Genomic DNA, 19,107 nt, shown 5'->3' with positions numbered 1-19,107 from the left:
GTTTTTTAGCCTTGGGTTAAAAAATGAATGCTTTGTAGCTCTGCAAACACTATCCCCCTGCCTACCTGCTTGCCTCAAAGTGAGGGAGCCCTGCCTTCCTGTCTGTCACTAGGCCTGCCTGCCCTGACCCTCCACCAGAGGGGAGATAGGATACAGAGCCTGGCAGGGAGGGGGGACAGGGTACAGAGCCTGGCAAGGAGTATGGGGTTGTTTTCCTCCTCTAAATCCAGGGGGCGTCTTATGGTCAGGTGCGTCTTATGGAGCGAAAAATATGGTATTTTGCAGACTGACAATTCACCCACCTTACAGATCATAATTTCTTTATAAGCGTTAACAGTCTAAAATTAAGGTTTTATATTGTTGCCCTTTTCATATAGCCAATGACTGGATTGATTCCATCCTTCTCCACAACTCCTTGTTTCTCCCTCATCAGCACACATATCTCATGTGCTAAGATAGGCATACTTCTTGTGTTGGTCTACGAGGGACTGCTGAAAAGGTCTCAGCCCAACCAAGAAAAGAATGATGTGGAGCCATGAAACTTACAAATTGTTCCACGCTTTTCTTGACACTCTTTGTTTCTTTTCATATCATTGAAACAAAAAGTGTCAAGAAAAGTGTGAAATAACTTGTACATTTCATGGTTCCGCATCATTCTGTTCTTGGTTGGGTTGAGAACCTTTCAGCGGCCCCTCGTACACATATGTCTTCAAGTAAATATTTCTGGACTCACCCATCAAGAACTGATTGAAGCTGAAAATTTGGGTTCTCTCTTCCCTCTGCAACATGTTAGATTCTGGATCCTGTGCTGGGTTCTCCAACTGCTTGGAAAATGCCCAGAACACCTTGCACTTGCCCATGCGCGTTGCATAGATCTTGTGTGTTTCCTGATCCACTTCTAGAAGCAGTCCTGGCTCCACATTCTGTAGCAGTTTTGTGGTATACTGCACTTGCTTCTGATCTGGCAAGCTTTCAGGGCTCGGGAAGCTTACTGCTGAATTGTAGTTGAAGCTCAGGTCAGACTCTGCATTGTAACTCAGCAGACAGGGGCTGTTTACCTGTTGCTGCATCATTGTTTTCCCTCTGTAGAGCACAGTGACTTCAAGAGTTAAAAGGAAGGTGTTTACTGTAAGATAAAAAAGATAATCAGCTTTCATTAGAGAGGGAGAATACATTTCAGAGCTTTATTAATTTACATTCATCCCTTAGGTCAGTGGATCCCAACTCTGTCCTGGAGAATGTTATAATGCCCTTGTATCACTCCATGGTGTGACCTCATCTGGAGTATTACATTCAGTTCTTGTCTCCTTATCTCAAGAAAGATATAGTTGCACTACAAAAAGGTTCAAAGAAGAGCGACCAAGATGGTAAAGGGATGGAACTTCTCTCGTATGAAGAAAGACTAAAACGGTTAGGGCACTTCAGCTTGGAAAAGAGATGGCTGAGGGGAGACATGATTGAAGTCTACAAAATCCTGAGTGGAGTAGAATGGGTACAAGTGGATCGATTTTTAACTCAGTCAAAAATCTAGGAGACACTTTTAAAACCAATAGGAGGAAATTTTTTTTCACTCAGAGAATAGTTAAGCTCTGGAACGCGTTGCCAGAGGATGTGGAAAGAGCAGATAGCGTAGCTGGTTTGAAGAAAGGTATGGACAAGTTCCTGGAGGAAAAGTCCATAGTCTGTTATTGAGAAAGACATGGGGAAGCCACTGCTTGCCCTGTATTGGTAGCATGGAATATTGCTACTCCTTGGATTTTGGCCAGGTACTAGTGACCTGGATTGGCCATAATGTGTAGGAGCCACTGTTCATGGCCTTTTGAAAACTGAGTTCAGTTGCACTGAATAATGAAAATAGCAGGAGGAGGCAGTACTTGGACTTCTGGAGCTGGGCCCGGAATCAGGTACATTAACATCTTCAGAGCAGGCAGCATTACATTACATTAGTGATTTCTATTCCGCCATTACTTTGCGGTTCAAGGCGGTTTACAGTATTACATATGAGGTATTAGGTCAATTGGAGATACATAAGAAGTAGTCTGGAAATTTACTAAGATGGTAAGGATCAGGGAGTGTTGCAGGTGGTGCTTGGGTCAAGTCTGGTTGTGTTAGTTTAGTTTAATTATTTTTTTGAATAGTAGGGTTTTTGTTTCTTTTTTGAAGGTTTTGAAGTCTATGGTTGTGATTAGTAGATTGGAGAGTTGGTGGTCCAGTTTTGCAGCTCTAGTAGCTATGAGGTTGTCATACAGTTTCTTTCGTTTGACGTTTTTGGTCGGCAGGTACGTGACAGTGTGTGGGTTCACCTGTATCTAGTTGAGGAGGATTGATTTAGTCAATTATTCCAGTATTCTGGGCTGTTTCCGTTTATGGGCCCCCCTGAACTCTTCAGGCCTGAGGCATGTGACTACTTGGCCTACCCTTTAATCCTGCCCTGATTATCCTACCTGGATATGTGGAAATTAGGTTAAAGTTATTATTGTGCTAACTTAATGTATCTACAAGCTTTTGAGAGGTATCCTTAGCAGGTCTTATCCAAAGTCATTTGTTCTTTAGTTCCATCTGCTTTGGCAACAGATATAACATGACTCAAGTGGGGTTGTTTCAAAAGGCATTAATCTCCCATATTGTATAGGTTGCAAATCTCAGTTCATAAATCAGACTTTACACTATGAGTTTAGCTTTAAGATTGACTTAGTCACTTGATGATTTTTTTTTTTGTTGTTTTTTAATATAATCAAAATAAATGGTAGGAATATTACAAATAATATTTTCAAGTGGAATTAGGTGGCAGGACATTAACCTCCTTTAATGTATAGTTTCCCAATGACCACCAAAAGACCACATTGGCATTGTCCTCAGGTCTGCATGAAGATAAATTGGAAGAGGCAGACTATGGGCCCGCTCTTAATTCTAACCCTGAAATACAGTATTTCCAGCCATGAATTTCTAAGTGAAATCTGGTTTTTTTCATGCCAGAAGAGATTTTTTTTCACCTTCAGTAGAGGGTCACTCAGCAGAGCATACTGGTTCTATGATTGCAGCAGAGGGGCTCTCTATTGGACACATGCAAACTGATCTGTTGAGTTTTGAAATGACGCTACTGTGATATCCTCCTGCGTTGACAAGTGGATGCAAAGAGAAAGATTTAGTGTTACTGACCTGGACAATGGGTTTGGCCTGGGAACTGTGGAGAAGGTGCCTGAGGATAAAATGCGTCTGGCATAGAAATGCCATTCTGGAGTGTGCCGTATTCTGTCAATGGTCTCTGTGTCTCCATGGGGTGATACTTGTTCTCTTTGGAGACATTCCCTGGGCCAGACATTCCTGACCTCTGAAAGGGACACACATTGTGGCCATTCTGATGATTACTGGACAGAAGCATTTCTGGCAATTGAGTTTCTGCTGAGAAAGGAAACATAAGATGAACAAATTCTTCCCAGACACTGATTTAAGATTCATTTATTTTACAGTTTTTGTAGTCCAAAATGTAAAGAATGAGGCTTTCCTTACCATATTAAATCAGTATCAGAGAGCTAGACTTGATCAGCTGATAAAGGAGAAACTGTAGCGAAGGGGCCTGCATTTCACCAGCCTGTATACTGACCCGGTGGTGCTCTGAGTGCCGTATCAATCTGCACTATTATTAACCTGTATACTGAGTTGGTTTTTCCCAGTTCGATCGACCAATGAAGAGCAGCTTTTTTGTTTTGGACTAATGAGATTTCGGTTGATAGAGGCTGGGTGTAATGGCACCAGAGATCCTTTAGATACCACTGAAACGGTCTCATATGAAACCTGGTGTAGGGTACAACATGCTTACGACTACTGGGTTGATAGGATGATTAGACAAATATTTTCAAGAGATCTTTTCAAAACTTCTTATACATGCAAAGACCTTGCAATTTGAGACTTCTCTGTACTAGTTGGTATATTATTTATGTACGTTATTCATTTCTACAATAAGAACATAAGATTTGCCGCTGCTGGGTCAGACCAGTGGTTCATCGGGCCAAGCAGTCTGTTCATGTGGCGGCCCTTAGGTCAAAGACCAGTGCCCTACTAGAGTCTAGCCTTACCTGCGTATGTTCTGGTCCAGCAGGAACTTATCTAACCTTTTCTTGAATCCCTGGAGGGTGCTTTCCCCTATAACAGCCTCTGGAAGAGCGTTCCAGATTTCTTCCACTCTTTGGGTGAAGAAGAACTTCCTTATGTTTGTACTGAGTCTATCCCCTTTTAACTTTAGAGAGTGCCCTCTCCACCTTGGAGAGGGTGAACAATCTCTCTTTCTCTACTAAGTCAATCTCCTTCAATATCTCAAATGTTTTGATCATGTCCCCTCTGTCTCTTCTTCTCAAGGGAGAAGAGGCCCAGTTTCTCTAGCCTTTCATTATACGGCAACTCCTCCAGTCCCTTAACGATTTTTGTCGCTCTTCTCTGGACCCTTTCAAGTAGTACTATGTTTTTTTTCACATATGGCGACCAGTGTTGGATGCAGTACTCCAGGTGAGGGCACACCATGGCCTGGTATAGCGGCATGTAACCTTCTCCGATCTGTTTGTGATCCCCTTCTTAATCATTCCTAGTATTATGTTCTCCCTTTTTGCTACCGCTGCACATTGCACGAACAGTTTCATTGTCTTGTCCACAAGTACTCCCAAGTCTCTTTCCTGGGGGCTCTCTCCGAGTACAGCACTGGACATCCTGTATTCGTTCATATGATTTTTGTTACCACCATGCATCACCTTGCACTTATCCATGTTGAACCTCATTTGCCATTTCATGGCCCATTCCTCGAGTGTTTATGTCTCGTTGTAGGTCTTCGCAATCCTTCTGTGTCCTCACTACTCTGAATAGCTTTATATCGTCTGCAAATTTAATCACCTCACTTGTCGTACCAATTTCTAGGTCATTTATTAATATGTTGAAGAGCACGGGTCCAAGCACCAAACCCTGTGGCACTCCACTCGTGATGCTTTTCCAGTCCAAGCATTGTCCATTTACCCTCATTCTCTGTTTCCTATCTATCAATCAGTTTTTAATCCATGTGATTATTTCACCCTCGATTCCATGGCTCACAATTTTTCAAAGTAGACATTTATGGGGAACCTTGTCGAATGCCTTCTGAAAATCTAGATATACGATGTTTACCGGGTCATCCTTGTCTATCTGCCTATTTACTCCTTCGAAAAAGTGCAGTAAATTTGTCAAGCAAGATCTTCCGTTGCTGAAGCCGTGCTGGCTGGTCCTTATCAAATTGTATCCGTTAAGGTGATCAATGATGCGGTCCTTTATCAGTGCCTCTACCATCTTTCCCGGTACTAAAGTCAGATTCACTGGTGTGTAGTTTCCCGGATCTCCCCTTGAACCTTTCTTGAAGATCGGCGTAACATTCGCCACTTTCCAGTCTTCCGGAATCTTTCCTGATTTGATCGACAGATTGGCAGTACAGCTATAACCCCTTTCAGTTCCTTGATTACCCTTGGGTGGATGCTGTCTGATCTCAGGGATTTATCGCTTTTAAGCCTATCAATCTGTATGCATATCTCTTATAGACTGACCGTCGACCCTGTCAGTTTCCCGTCTTCACTTCCTGTGTATAGCCTGTCGGCTTCTGGTATATTGGATAAATCCTCTTTGGTACATACAGACTCAAAAAATGTGTTCAGTTTGTCGGCAATGCTATTTGATTGTCAGTGCAAAGGAGGAGGACTTGAGGACAGAGAAGATGATGGAAAGCCTTGAGGGCATAAATCATCGCTCTGAGCTCAAGGAAATTGATGTGAAACTTCCATTCCCTGGCAGTCCAAATACCTTGGGTCTGAAGGTCATCCAGATGTGTCCCCCAAGTGTAAGGAGAAGCATCTGTCGTGAGTACCTTGTGATGAGGGAGCAAGTGAAAAAGGAGACCTCTGGAGAGATTCTCCTTTACACGATTTATTAGACAAATGGGTCAAGTTGTCCTGGTCAAGATGGAGTCAGAGTCTGAACCAAGGGCAGAACTCTTTGATACTTTGGACTACAAGCAGATACCAAAGGATTGTCTAAAGCTTCCCTTTTATAAATTAAGGAAAACACTGTTTGAAAATTGGGAAAGCACCACTTCTAGTTCCTATGGCTCCAAGGAAACTAGATTATTTGTACAGAGTCCAGTCTTGCCCAGGATTTGGCAAACCACAACTCCAACATCAATCACTATTTGTAGAATCTGTGTTGAAGAAGGCTAGCAGTTCCATAACTCCAGGCCAAAAAGGAAGAACAATGCTCAAAGCAACAAATGACTCAGAAACCCCAGCCACCTTTGTTGTCTGGTTTCTGCTTTCCTCATATTCTCATCATTCTCTTCCAACCATCCACTGTCTGCCCTCTCTCTGCCCCTTCCATATGGCATCTGCTCTCCACTCTGCCAACCTCCCTTCAACAACCGCTACCAACCTTTCCTCCTTTTCTGAAGTTATGAAAAAATTGCTCACCTTCTTTCCTCTTCCAAACTCACCACCTGTTCTCGGATCCGATTTCTACCCGCCTACTCGGAGTCATCGCTCCCACTGTAATCCCTCCCATCTGTCACATTCTCAACCTTTCGCTCTCCACTGCTACAGGTCCTGATGTCTTGAAACATGCCATAGTTACATCCCTCCTCCAAAAACCCTCACTAGACCCTAAGTTATTTCACTTTGTATTCACTTACACTAAAGGGACAGGGGAGATATGATTCAAACATTCAAATACTTGAAAGGTATTAACATACTACAAAATCTTTTCCAGAGAATGGAAAATGGTAAAACCAGAGGACATAATTCGAGGTTGAGGGGTGGGAGACTCAAGAGCAATGTAAGGAAATTCTTCTTTACTGAGAGGTTGGTGGACGCCTGGAATGCGCTCCCGAGAGAGGTGGTGGAGAAGAAAATGGTGACAGAGTTCAAAAAAGCATGGGATGAACACAGAGGATTTAGAATCAGAAAATAATAGTAAATATTGCAGAACTAAGGCCAGTACTGGGCAGACTTGCACAGTCTGTATCTGTTTATGGCCATTTGGTGGAGGATGGGCTTCAATGGCTGGGATGATGTAGTAGTTGGAACCTAAGAAGAGTACCGGGCAGAGCTTTGGATTCTTGTCCAGAAATAGCTAAGAAAAGAAACCCAACAAATTTTTTAATTGAATCAGGTTGGGTAGACTGATTGGACCATTCGGGTCTTCGTCTGCCGCCATTTACTATGTTATTATAGGAGAGGTTCTGGGATGTTTCACAAGTAATTACCCTTGTGGGTTTACTGAAGTGGCAACTCTGCTGGAGGGCTTGGTCTTCTCCCTCCCCCCCCCCCCCCCGTTTTGAGTTGTGAAGACTGAGTGAGGACCTCCTTCACTTTAATCATATTTGTTACACCGTTATCAGTTCTTTTGGGTTGTCAGGTTTCTACCGTTACTGCCCTATTTAGAATAGGGGAAAGATTTTCCTAGTAGTATTTTTTTTCACCTTTTTCCAGTTGGGTTTTTTGGATTGATGTTCACAGAAACAGCACATGTAAATTTCTGCACAATGTTCAAACGGAAAGGCTTTTTATTTGTGAAATGCTGCAAGATCCACATGCAACAGCCACTAATTTTGTTGCAAATGTCATAGTTCTGGAAAATGACCCTGCAATGTTCCATACATGCCACATCATGGATGAGAGTTACATAATACTTGCTCTTCTCTCTCAACCTTTAAAATCCACAGATTGTTTTCTTTCCTATTTTCTCCTTAGCAGAGATCACGCAGAGTAACACGACATCATATCCTCTTTCTGCATCAGTCTCTGTTAATGGAATATTATGATGTTGAATATGAGTAAGTGCAAAAGGGAATCTGCTGGGTTCTGTGTTAGGACTCACTGCCCACATATCAAGACAGCAACCTGAAGCACAGCACTTTCTCTTCCTCCTCGGCATTCCTTCAAAAAATACAAACACATGTTTACCTGGCAAGTGATTTCTCAGGCTCATGCCCTGCATTTTCTCTTCTATGGGTCTCTGTAATGGACACAAACATAATATAAAAATTTATTTCTGTACCGCAATACCATTAAGTTCTATCCAGATTACAAAACAGAATAAAAATCTGCACATATACAGTTGAATACAATACATTAAATTTCCTAAAAATCTTGTAAACAAAAACGTTTTCAATTGTCTCCTAAAATGCTGATATGAGCCAGAGGTCGCTATTAGAGAATTCAAATCACCATCCCATATTGCAGCTTGAAACGACAGAAGATGTTGATGATATTTTTTATATTGACAACCTTTGACTGAAGGAAAGGGAAATACAGCATGCGTGCGTTGAGAGTGCTTTGAATTTACAAATGTGAACAAATCTACTAGATAGTTATGTGCAAGGCTTATAAGAAATGCAATCGGATTTAAATTTCACACAAGCCTTGACTGGCAACCAATGCAATTTATGGAAAAAGGGGTGACATAATCAAACTTTTTCAGATGAAAGATCAGTCGAATGAATGGCAGCATTCTGAATAATGCGCAATCTACATAGATTTTTTTGGTAACCAGCAAAGTAAACAACTTTACAATAGTCCAGCTGGCTCAGAACCAATGACTGAACCAATAACCTAAAAGATGAGACATCAAAAGGAGAAATTAGGTTCTTACTTGCCAATTTTCATTCTTTTAGACTCTCCAGACCGGTATAAGACCCCACCCTGTCTGTTGTCGTGTTGTCCTTGCGGGGGTTGCGCATGCAGTTTTTGCTTTTTCTGTGGGTTCTAGTATTTTACTAGGGCCGGGGAGATAAAAGAACAGCAGCTGTGGCTCAGCTGGTGTAGCTGGTGAGCTGATGTTTTGCTGCAGGGATCTCTCCTTTACATTTTCCAACAGCATTAGTTATTATTCCTGTTCGGAGTCTTGTTTTTTTTTTTGTTTATATTTGGTTTTTGCATAGTTTTGCTTGGCTGTAAGGCAGACTGAGGTAATTAGAGGGAGTAACCTATTAAGTACCATTCCAAAGTTTTGTCTGTCTCCACCTGTTGGTTATGATGAGATATTACCCATCATTGAAGCCTATACCAGTCTGGAGAGTTGCTTAAGAATATGCTTTAATGGTGCATAATTTCCACAATGTGTGGAAACCCTCAGATATCAAAGCATCCACCTGATCTTCCATGTTTAGATTCTGATCCAGAATCACTCCCAATATTCTATTGTTAGAGTGAATAGGATAAGTTCTTGCGTTCAAAGTCAAAGAAATCTCGGTTCAATTCTGATGTGGAGTTGAAAAAAAATAATCTAGTTTTCTGTGAGATAAGTTTTAATTTAAATTCAGTCATCCATGCAGACACCCTAGGGCCTAGGCCATGTAGTAGACGGCTATTCTAAAATGGAATCTGTTACCAAATGCTGGCATAACATTCAGGCATCTGTAGTTTCATCAGCCGAGCGCTGGCATACATGCAGTGCCTAAATGCAGCCGGGGCACATATAGCTTACAGTAAGTTATGTGCATAAGTGGGATTCTTACCCATGCTGTGCCCCTGTGCAAGGACATACTATGTGAGTTAAGCAGCTATTTGCAGACCACGATTTGGAGCCCTGCCAGCATGAATGTGGGTAAGTGCTGGTCTTCAAGACATTTACCTAAACACCTATCGGCCGATATTCAGTGGGAGACAACCGGCTATTTTGCACTGAATGTCCTGTTTGGCAGATTGGCTGGTAACTGGCTTTGTCTCTTGATAAAGCCAGTCTCTGCCAATATTCAGCAGCTTGATGGCCAAGGAATGTGGCTAGTTAGACCCACCTAAAAAGCAGGTCTGCCTTTGGCTGCTAGGCCTCAGCTGGCCTAGCTGAATATCAACTTGACTGGCTAAATCCATGGCTGGTGGCCAGAAACAGCCCTGGCGTTGACTGCCTCCCATGGAGCCTAGATTATAGAATTGCCCATACAAATCTTATGTTTAAGAGAGACATTTAGAAGAGCAGCTGCAAAGGTCTACCTCTTCTGTGGCTCCTGGTGACTACCATAAACAGTACTATTATCATTTTCATTACAATAATCACAAGGTACAGTTCTCCTAAAAGTAATGAATGTTTTACATCTAGCCTCCATAATTTGTTTTCCTTTGTTTCACTGCCTGATTCAGGAAAAAAAAATTTCAATTCAATTCAGCCTATTCAATCGATTTTTCGATTCAATTTTCCTGCCCAATTGGATGGTTTTTTTCCAGACATCCTGGAGGGTTTATTTTATAGCCTCTTCACCCCCTTTGCCTTCTCCTAACCACACTGGTGCTGTTGTGTAAACAAAAAAGACTTCTCCTCTCTCTGTTAAATCCTAGCTCAGGTTTGCGGTCTAACACCAGCTCTGGCAGGATACATGTTTCAAATCTGACATATTGTAATCATAAAATAGAAAATAAAAGTATTTTTTCTATCTTTTGTTGTCTGGTCATTATTCAAATCTTGTTGGTCCCAGGCTCTGGTTGTCTTCTAATAACTTGCTTGCTAGGGTCTCCTTCTTTCTTCTTTCTCTGTGCTAACCATTCATCTTCTATCTCTATCCTTCCCTTCCATCTCCTGGAAGTCTGGCATCTTTCCTTTTTTTTGTCTCCATCCACAGATCTACCTTTTCTCAACTACCCTTTCATCCAGCATTTCTCCCTCCTTCCCCACCACCCCAGGGTCCACCATATCGCCCTTTCTTCTCCCAATTACCCTCCTATCCAGTATCTCTATCCCTTCCACACCATCCCTTGTGTCCAACTTCTCTCCTTTTCTGTTCTCTAAATCTCATTGTCCACTATCTCTCTCTCTCCTCTGTTTTTAGACACATTTCTCCCCCCCCCCCCCCAAATCCAGCATATGCACATCTCTTTGAACCCCTCCTTCACTCACTCCCTCCGTGTACTTCTACACCAGGGCCCCCCTCCCCTGAAGGTCTGTCCCCCCTATGAAGGCCGGTACCCTCCCTGAAGCCCTGCATCCCACCCCTGAAGGCCTGCACACCATCCCTAAAGGCCTGAACCTCCCCCTGAAGGCCTGTACCACCGCCCCCCCCCCCAGAAGAACTGCCCCCCTCCCTGGAAGGTCTGCGTGTCCCCCTGGCCCTCCCGCGCACGATTTACCTTCTAGCAACAGCCTGCAGAGAAGATTGCTGGGGCTAGCGATCTCTGCAAGCTGATATAGGTCTTCGGAGCTGTTTCCTCTGCCACGATCCTGCCTCTGACATCAGAGGAAGGACGGGACGCAGGAGAGGAAACAGCTCCGAAAACCTCTAGCAGAGATCATTATAGGTCTATAGCAGAGATCGCTAGCCCCAGCGATCTTCTCTGCAGGCTGCTGCTAGTAGGTAAATCGTGCGTGGGAGGCCAGGGGGGAAGCCGGACACCAGCGGGAGACCAGGGGGGAAGCTGGACACCAGCACTTCCCGACTGGCCCTCCCCTCTCGCCTTCTAAAGCAGGTGTGGCAGCGGCCGACCAGCAAGAGGCAGCGCTGCTGCTCCTGCTTTAAGGGGGGAGGGTCAGTTACCAAATTGGGAGGCCGATTTTTTATTTATTTATTTATTTTAATCGATTCGAATCGATTCACCCAAAGTGAATCGGTGAATCGTGAATCGGGCAGCACTACTTCACACATACTCATACACAGAAATGATAAGTGCAAAACTTATGGGACATCAGGATTAAAACACCATAATGTAACACTGGCTTAGCCACTGGGCATGATGGATCTTTGGTCTGTCCTAGTATGGCAACTCTTATGTTCTTAATATCTTACATTGTTTCAGTTTCAATCTCTCATACAACAAGAATAGGGAGAGTGTAGAGCAGATTCTGATGGTGATGGAAACTGAACTAGGAGGACAAACACCGATGGACAAATGAACAAAATCTGCCCCTTCTAGCAGTCACTTGGAAACTACACCTTATGGTTAACAATGTGACACTAAGTCCAAAGAGTTCAACAGAGGCCTTTCAGGCAATCAGAAGCACCACAGTATGTGTTTCTTAAAGACATTGAAGAAATGTAAACTGATGATTCCAATACCTGGTCCATTAGACAGACAGGCTGAGGCATGGCACTTTTGAAAACAGTCTGTATATGGTCTGGACTAATACGGAGATTTTCATCATCATTATGTTCCTCACTGTTTAGGCCATTGTGATCTGAAAACCCCAAAGCAAGAAACACAACATTAACATAAAAACAAGACTGATGTACACTGGGTAAACTAGGGTTATGCGTAACGTGACCATTTATTTTTTTTCATCAAAATGGGACATCTATTAATTTTCACTCCCGCCCCAACCCCACCCCCAATTTCTTCCATTCATTTTTCATGTACACATAATATCTTAATGGTAACCATAAAATTTAAAAAATAAAAAAAAAACCACACAAAGTACAATGTATGCAGAGAAAACGTTAATTATTTACGAGTTTCGGTTTTTTTTAAAAGATGTCAAAGCAGATGACTTTAAAATATGCAATGTCACCTCAGTAACTAGAAAAATAGACAAATATAGTGCAAAATATAGACAGCAGATATAAATTCTCAAAACTGACACATTTTGATCACTAAACTGAAAATAAAATCATTTTTCCTACCTTTGTTCTCTGGTGATTTCATGAGTCTCTGGTTGCACTTCCTTCTGACTGTACATCTGCTCTTTCTTTATCTATCTCTCTTTCATTCTTTTCCCACCTCTGTTATGATCTTGAACTCTCTATTCTTCCTCAGGGTCTATCCCCCTCTGTCTGAACCTCCCATAGTCCTGCATCTGCCTCCTGTTTTTCCCCTTTGGTCCAGGCCTTTCTTTTCTAGTCTTTCTTCTACTTACAAATCCCCTCCTTTCTCTGCCTCTTTCTCTCCTTCCTCCCTCCCTCCTTTCTATGTCCCCCTCACTGCCTTCCAGCCTTTGTCCCACCCCTTCCCCAAAGCCAGCCAGCCTACCTCCCTCTCTCCCTGCCGCGCCGAAGCTAGCCTGCCTGTCTGTCTGCCTCCCTCCCTCCGAAGGCTACCGCCGATTCTTCTGCTCCCCCACCTGGTCTGCCGCCACTGCCCGCTGCTGCTTTCTGCCCACTGCAACAACTGCAGGAAAGGCATGTCTAGACACCGGCCCAAAAGCCTTCTCCCTGACATCAATTCTGACATTGGAGAGGAAGTTCCAGGCCAGCCAGGCAGCAATTGGCTGGCCTGGAACTTCCTCTCTGACATCAGAATTGACGTTGGGGAGAAGGCTTCTGGGCCGGCGCCTGTACATGCCTTTCCTGCGTTTGTTGTGGCAGCGGGCAGGGAAGCAGGGAGAGAGCCCATTCTCCACGATCACCTATCCCGTTGTCCCCACACACAGCTTCAGGATGCCGTCTCTAATAACGGGACATTTTGGCATCCCGAAGCTGTGTGTGGGGACAACGGGGCAAAGGATCTGAAAAAGGGATGGTTCCGTTCAAAACAGGACGTATGGTCACATTAGTTATGCTAGCGAATATCAAGCCTTGGGGCCTAGCTGACATGTTGAAGTACTGCTTTAGAGAGATTTCCTAAACTGGTACAAAATATTGTATTTTCCCTCTGCATAATTCTGTTATCAGCAGTGTTTAGAGTGGGTAGACACTACAAGGCAGGTTTGGAGGGAAACATCTCCAGTTTTCAATCCCAGCTAGTCATGTTTTTAAAATATTTTGCTGTGTTCCCTGAAAACAGGCGAGATCCCGGAGGACTGGAAGATAGCCAACGTTATGCCCATCTTTAAAAAGGGATCAAGAGGTGAACCAGGAAACTACAGACCGGTGAGTCTGACCTCGGTTCCGAGGAAAATGGCGGAAGCACTGATAAAAGAAAACATCGATGAACATTTTGAAAGAATCAAACTTCTGATAACCAGCCAACATGGTTTCTGCAAGGGGAGATTGTGCCTAACGAACTTATTGCACTTCTTCGAAGGAATTAACAAACGGATGAACGAAGGAGACCCCATAGACATCATATATTTAGATTTCCAAAAAGCCTTTGACAAGGTGCCCCATGAACGCCTACTCCGGAAACTGAAGAACCATGGGGTGGAAGGAGACATACATAGATGGATCAGAAACTGGTTGGCGGGTAGGAAACAGAGGGTAGGAGTGAAGGGCCACTACTCGGACTGGAGGAGGGTCACGAGTGGGGTCCCGCAGGGCTCGGTGCTCAGGCCGCTGCTATTTAATATATTCATAAATGATCTAGAAACAGGGATGAAGTGTGAGATAATAAAATTTGCGGACGACACCAAACTATTTAGTGGAGCTCGAACTAAAGAGGACTGCGAAGAATTGCAAAGGGACTTGAACAAACTAGGGGAATGGGCGACGAGATGGCAGATGAAGTTCAACGTTGAGAAATATAAAGTATTACATGTGGGAAACAGAAACCCGAGGTACAACTATACGATGGGAGGGATGTTATTAAATGAGAGTACCCAAGAAAGGGACTTGGGGGTAATGGTGGACATGACAATGAAGCAGACGGCACAGTGCAGAGTGGCCGCTAAGAAGGCAAACAGAATGCTAGGCATAATCAAGAAGGGTATTACAACCAGAACGAAAGAAGTTATCCTGCCATTGAAGGGCATAGAGAGAGTAGAGAGGGACAGATTCTTCAAACTTTCGAATAATAAAAGAACAAGAGGGCATTCAGAAAAGTTGAAAGGGGACAGATTCAAAACGAATGCTAGGAAGTTCTTCTTTACCCAACGTGTGGTGGACACCTGGAATGCGCTTCCAGAGAGCGTAATAGGGCAGAGTACAGTACTGGGGTTCAAGAAAGGATTGGACAATTTCCTGCTGGAAAAAGGGATAGAGGAGTATAGATAGAGGATTGCTGCACAGGTCCTGGACCTGTTGGGTTGCCACATGAAGCAGACTGCTGGGCACGATGGACCTCAGGTCTGACCCAGCAGAGGCATTGCTTATGTTAAAAATTCACTTCTATACTGCAATTTCCGCTAAGTTCTATGCGGTTCACAAAAGATTATAACATTGCCTCCTGGATGCAAAAAGTATAATCCTTACTGTATACTTTCACAGTTTGGGACAGTTTGCTGAAACATCTTATGAACAGAAACTGATGCCAAGATCTATATAGGGTCTTATGAAAACTTTACAGTGGCTAAGTGTGGATTGACAGTCTGAGTTTATTATGTTATAAGAGTGTAATTTTTATTCTTTGTTTGTTTGTCCTGCACCCTCTGTGAAGATGTATTCTTAGGCACATTTAAATATAGTCTTTTGAAGGTTTTCTCCAAGTGCTGTGATGATTTGAGTTCCCACCTTTGTATATCTTTAAAATGGTGGTGGTGAGAGCTTTGAGTGTCTCGTTTTTTCTTCATTCAATTGTTTGTTTGATTTATTTGTGTGATTAAAAATATTGAAGAAATATATATCAAACCTAGTTTTTGTTATTATCGATTAGTATTGCTAAGTTTATTTGGAAATAAATTGTTTATTCTTGTAGCAGGTTTCTGGGTCTTGCTGCTTCTTTTCAGGTAGAAACTGACGTTTCAGCCACCATGCTGTGGCTTTCTGTTAGATTGTTATAACTACCTCGCACTTCTGTGCGGTTAACAAAAAGATAAGAATAAAATATGTGCTCTTTTGGACCTGTCATATAGGTATCCTGTTTTAAAATCAGACCCTTCCTGAAGCAGCAAAACAAGGCTCTTGTTGAAGGGGGAAGACCAGAAGTAGCTCCGATGCTTGACTGGATTACAAATGTGAGAAAAGCGTGTTGATTTTCACATATGGATTTCTGATAGCATGGTTGCAACCATCTAAAGCTAAGTACTGTTGGAGCTTTTTTCTTATATTTTTCTTATGTTTTGAGGTTTTTGTATTTGCTATTATACTGTGTTTGCCTGGATTATTTTGGGACAATTTTTGAAGATAGATTCACTCGACCGGTGGTGGTTAACCCAGGTTTTTCTCAGTGGGTCCTTTGAGCCCTTGAGTTTTTTACTTGGTTCTCCCAGTCAGAGGAGCCTATGATTTAACTTTTGCAGCCCTTTGTGGCTTGTTGCTCTAGTTGTGTCAGCTAGATGGTTCTGAGGCTCGTTTAGTAAGTTAAGTGGTTCATTTATAATCTGGACTAAATTTCATTCTGTCAAGTAAAACATTTTACATTTCGTAGTTATTTTTTACAGTAACACTGATTTTTATATTACTTTATGGTTAAACTCAAACCCTCCGCCTGGAGTGTTTATCATCATTGTGCCCTTTGAAAGTCACAAAACTGCTCTATGCAACTACACAGGTCTGACACCCCTAGAGGCAAGCCCCCTTTCCAGTTGCTTGACCCAAAGCCATCCTAGTTCTTTGGTAGCCTTACTTTCAAGGAAATAAGAAGAGGCGGCAACAGCAGAATCCTGCGGACAGTTGATCTGAAACACCTTATGGGGATCGTGCAGGTCCAATGATTTATCCACCACTATTGTAATCACTTTTTTCTTATTCACGGTGATGCTATTCAAGGCACACCGGAAGTTGGTCTTCCACAGGGTAGGATCCTCACACTGTTCACTGTACTTGCCTCCCTCAATGGCCCAAGCCTGTGACCCAGACAGAAAAGAAGAGATAACATGTTGGTACTTTATCAACCAACCTGCAAGTTTGCAACTGTAACTCTTCAACATTAAATTGCAAACTGTTTCACTGTATTATTGTGACATAGCTCATGGGGAAATCACCTTAATGCAACAAAAGAACATAAACCCAAGCTTGGTCTGATTAAGGTTCCATCAAGCCCAGCATCCTGTCTCTGATAAAACCCAGTTTGGGTCACTAGAAAATGCCTTGCAGATTCAAAATGTTGATCCATTTCTTGCAGTCTCTCCCTTCGATGCGCATTTTCAGATCTACTTGGCTACTAAATGAGTTAAGTCTATAAGGAGCTGCCTAGATGTAAGCAGCAAGTACACATGGAAATGCCATATCCTAATCATTTACACATGTATGTGAACACACACACACACGTAACTGCTGTATTCTAGTCATACAGAAACATGATGGCAGATAAAGGCCAAATGGCCCATCCACAGCATCCACTATCTCCTCCTCTCCCTAAGAGATCCACCTGCCTGTCCCATGCTTTCTTCAATTCAGACACAGTCTTTGTTTCCACCACCTCTACCAACCTTTCTGTAAAAATGAATTTCCTTAGATTACTCCTGAGCCTATCACCTCTTAACTTCATCCCTTGCCCTTTCATTCTGGAGTTTCTTTTCAATTGAAAGAGACTGGCCTCATGCTTATTTATGCCATACAGATATTTCAATGACTCTATCGTATCTTCCCTCTCTTGCCTTTCCTTCAAACTAAACATATTGAGATGTTTGAGTCCGTCCCCATACACCTTATTATGTAGACCAGAATTTCTTAACACGTGGTACATACGCAAGCCACTTGCTAGGGGGTATGCAGCACTGCGTGGGTCTTCCACCCCCTTCCTCCTTAATGGCTGCTGTTGGGGATTCCATGCCCTCCTTCCTGCCTTCCCCCCTTCGCCGAAGCCACCACCCATGCCCTCCTTCCTGCATTCCCCCTCTTCCGAAGCCAACCCGGAAGGCTTCCCTCCAATGTCTGAGCTGACGTTGGAGGGAAGTCTTCTGGGTCAGCAAGGGATCCCAGTTACCTCCTTCAGGGCCATTCTGCTGGGCTGCTCCTTCCTGCCTTTAGGTGCACAGGGACGTGGGCAGCGACTCTTGCATGCTGCATGTGGCTGACCCGGAAGCCTTCTCTCCAATGTCAGAGTTGACGTCAGAGGGAAGACTTGTGGGTCAGCCATGTGCAGCGAGTAAGAGGCGCTGCCCACAGTGCGTCCCTGTGCGGCTGAAGGCAGGAATGAGCAGCTCAGGTAGATGTCTCTGAAGGGAGCAAGTGTGGCCCTGGAATGAGCAGGTAAGAGAGAGGGGACATGATTGTGGGAGAAAGGGAGGGAGGGAGGGAGGAGAAAAGCACATTGTGACATTGGAGGGGCACGAATTTGGAACAAAGGCTGGAAGGCAGGGAGGAGGGGCATGAACTCGGGACACAGAAGGAAATGAGGGGGGCATGAACATGGGACACAGAAGGGAGGGGGAAAAGGAGGCATTAACTTGGGACAGAGGAGGAAGGGAGGAAAAAAGGGAGAATTATTGGTCATGAGTGTGTGAGTGAGAGGGAAAGAGATGGTGAACATGGGGAAAGGAAGAAAGAGGAAAATTGGGCATAGAAAGAGAGAGAGAGAGAGAGGAGTGAGGTAGAGATGCATGGGGAAGAGTAGAACAGTAGCTGTTTTTCCTGCACCCTGCGTGCTCCTTTCCCGCTCTGCAGTGCTCTCCCCCAGTTCTACCAGAAAACTCTAGTCCATTCTGAAAGTGGTTGCTTTGTCATCATTGGCATGAGTACTGCCGCAGGCTGTGTCCAACCCACAAACAGAAAGTTCCGTCAGAGCCTTGCTATTACTTCTTGTTTCTGGGTTGGACACAGCCAACAGCAGCACGCATATTCTGACCTAACACTAGCTACTTTCACTATGGAGAAGCAGAGCCATATTACATATCGTGTTTCCCTGAAAATAAGACCTAGCATGATTTTCGGGGTAGGTCTTAATATAAGCCCTACCCCCGAAATTAAGCCCTAGTCGCCAGCAGCAGCGCTTTCCCCGCCCCCCCATGCGCCCTCTGCCGACCCTTCCATCTCTCCCTTCCATGCGAACCCTGACTGTGAGCCAAAATATCTGGAAACAAACGGCAGTGTCGGCAGCATAGGCTGGATCACGGCCTGTCCTTCTCATACCAGGCCGTTCTGTGCCGTGTTGCTGATGACATCATCTGTGATGCGGCAGAGGAACACCCAGACATGAGAAGGGCAAGCCGCGATCCAGCCTATGCTGCCGACACTGCCATTTGTTTCCAGGTATTTCGGCTCATAGTCGGGGTTCGCATGGGAGGGAGAGATGGAAGGGTCGGGGGTGGGGGGGGGAAGTGATGCCGCTGGCAACTAGGGCTTAATTTCAGGGGTAAGGCCAATGCTTCTCTTTCCTCTCACCTTCATCACCTTCCAGGTAGTGGTGTAGTGAAGGTAGGAGCTGTCTGGGGTGG

General features: G+C 43.9%; 1 protein-coding gene across 3 annotated transcripts in view; it reads right to left on the bottom strand.

Annotated features, from left to right (window-relative positions):
- IRF7 (interferon regulatory factor 7) overlaps nt 1-19,107 on the bottom strand; it is a 55,954-nt gene that overhangs the window by 17,226 nt on the left and 19,621 nt on the right. The window contains exons 4-8 of one of the 3 annotated variants that reach the window (XM_033928107.1): nt 16,356-16,575; nt 12,041-12,159; nt 7,962-8,013; nt 3,160-3,402; nt 734-1,126 (exon numbers count right to left, since the gene is read on the bottom strand). In XM_033928107.1, coding sequence (XP_033783998.1) covers nt 734-1,126; nt 3,160-3,402; nt 7,962-8,013; nt 12,041-12,159; nt 16,356-16,575 — 1,027 coding nt within the window. The remainder of the gene's footprint in view (nt 1-733; nt 1,127-3,159; nt 3,403-7,961; nt 8,014-12,040; nt 12,160-16,355; nt 16,576-19,107) is intronic. The other 2 variants (XM_033928108.1, XM_033928109.1) reach the window with 2 other exon arrangements.

The sequence above is a fragment of the Geotrypetes seraphini genome, chromosome 19 (genome assembly GCF_902459505.1).
Source record: "Geotrypetes seraphini chromosome 19, aGeoSer1.1, whole genome shotgun sequence".
Lineage (NCBI taxonomy): Eukaryota > Metazoa > Chordata > Amphibia > Gymnophiona > Dermophiidae > Geotrypetes > Geotrypetes seraphini.
The sequence above is the reverse complement of the archived record's forward strand: the minus strand, read 5'-3'. Positions and strand labels throughout refer to the sequence as shown.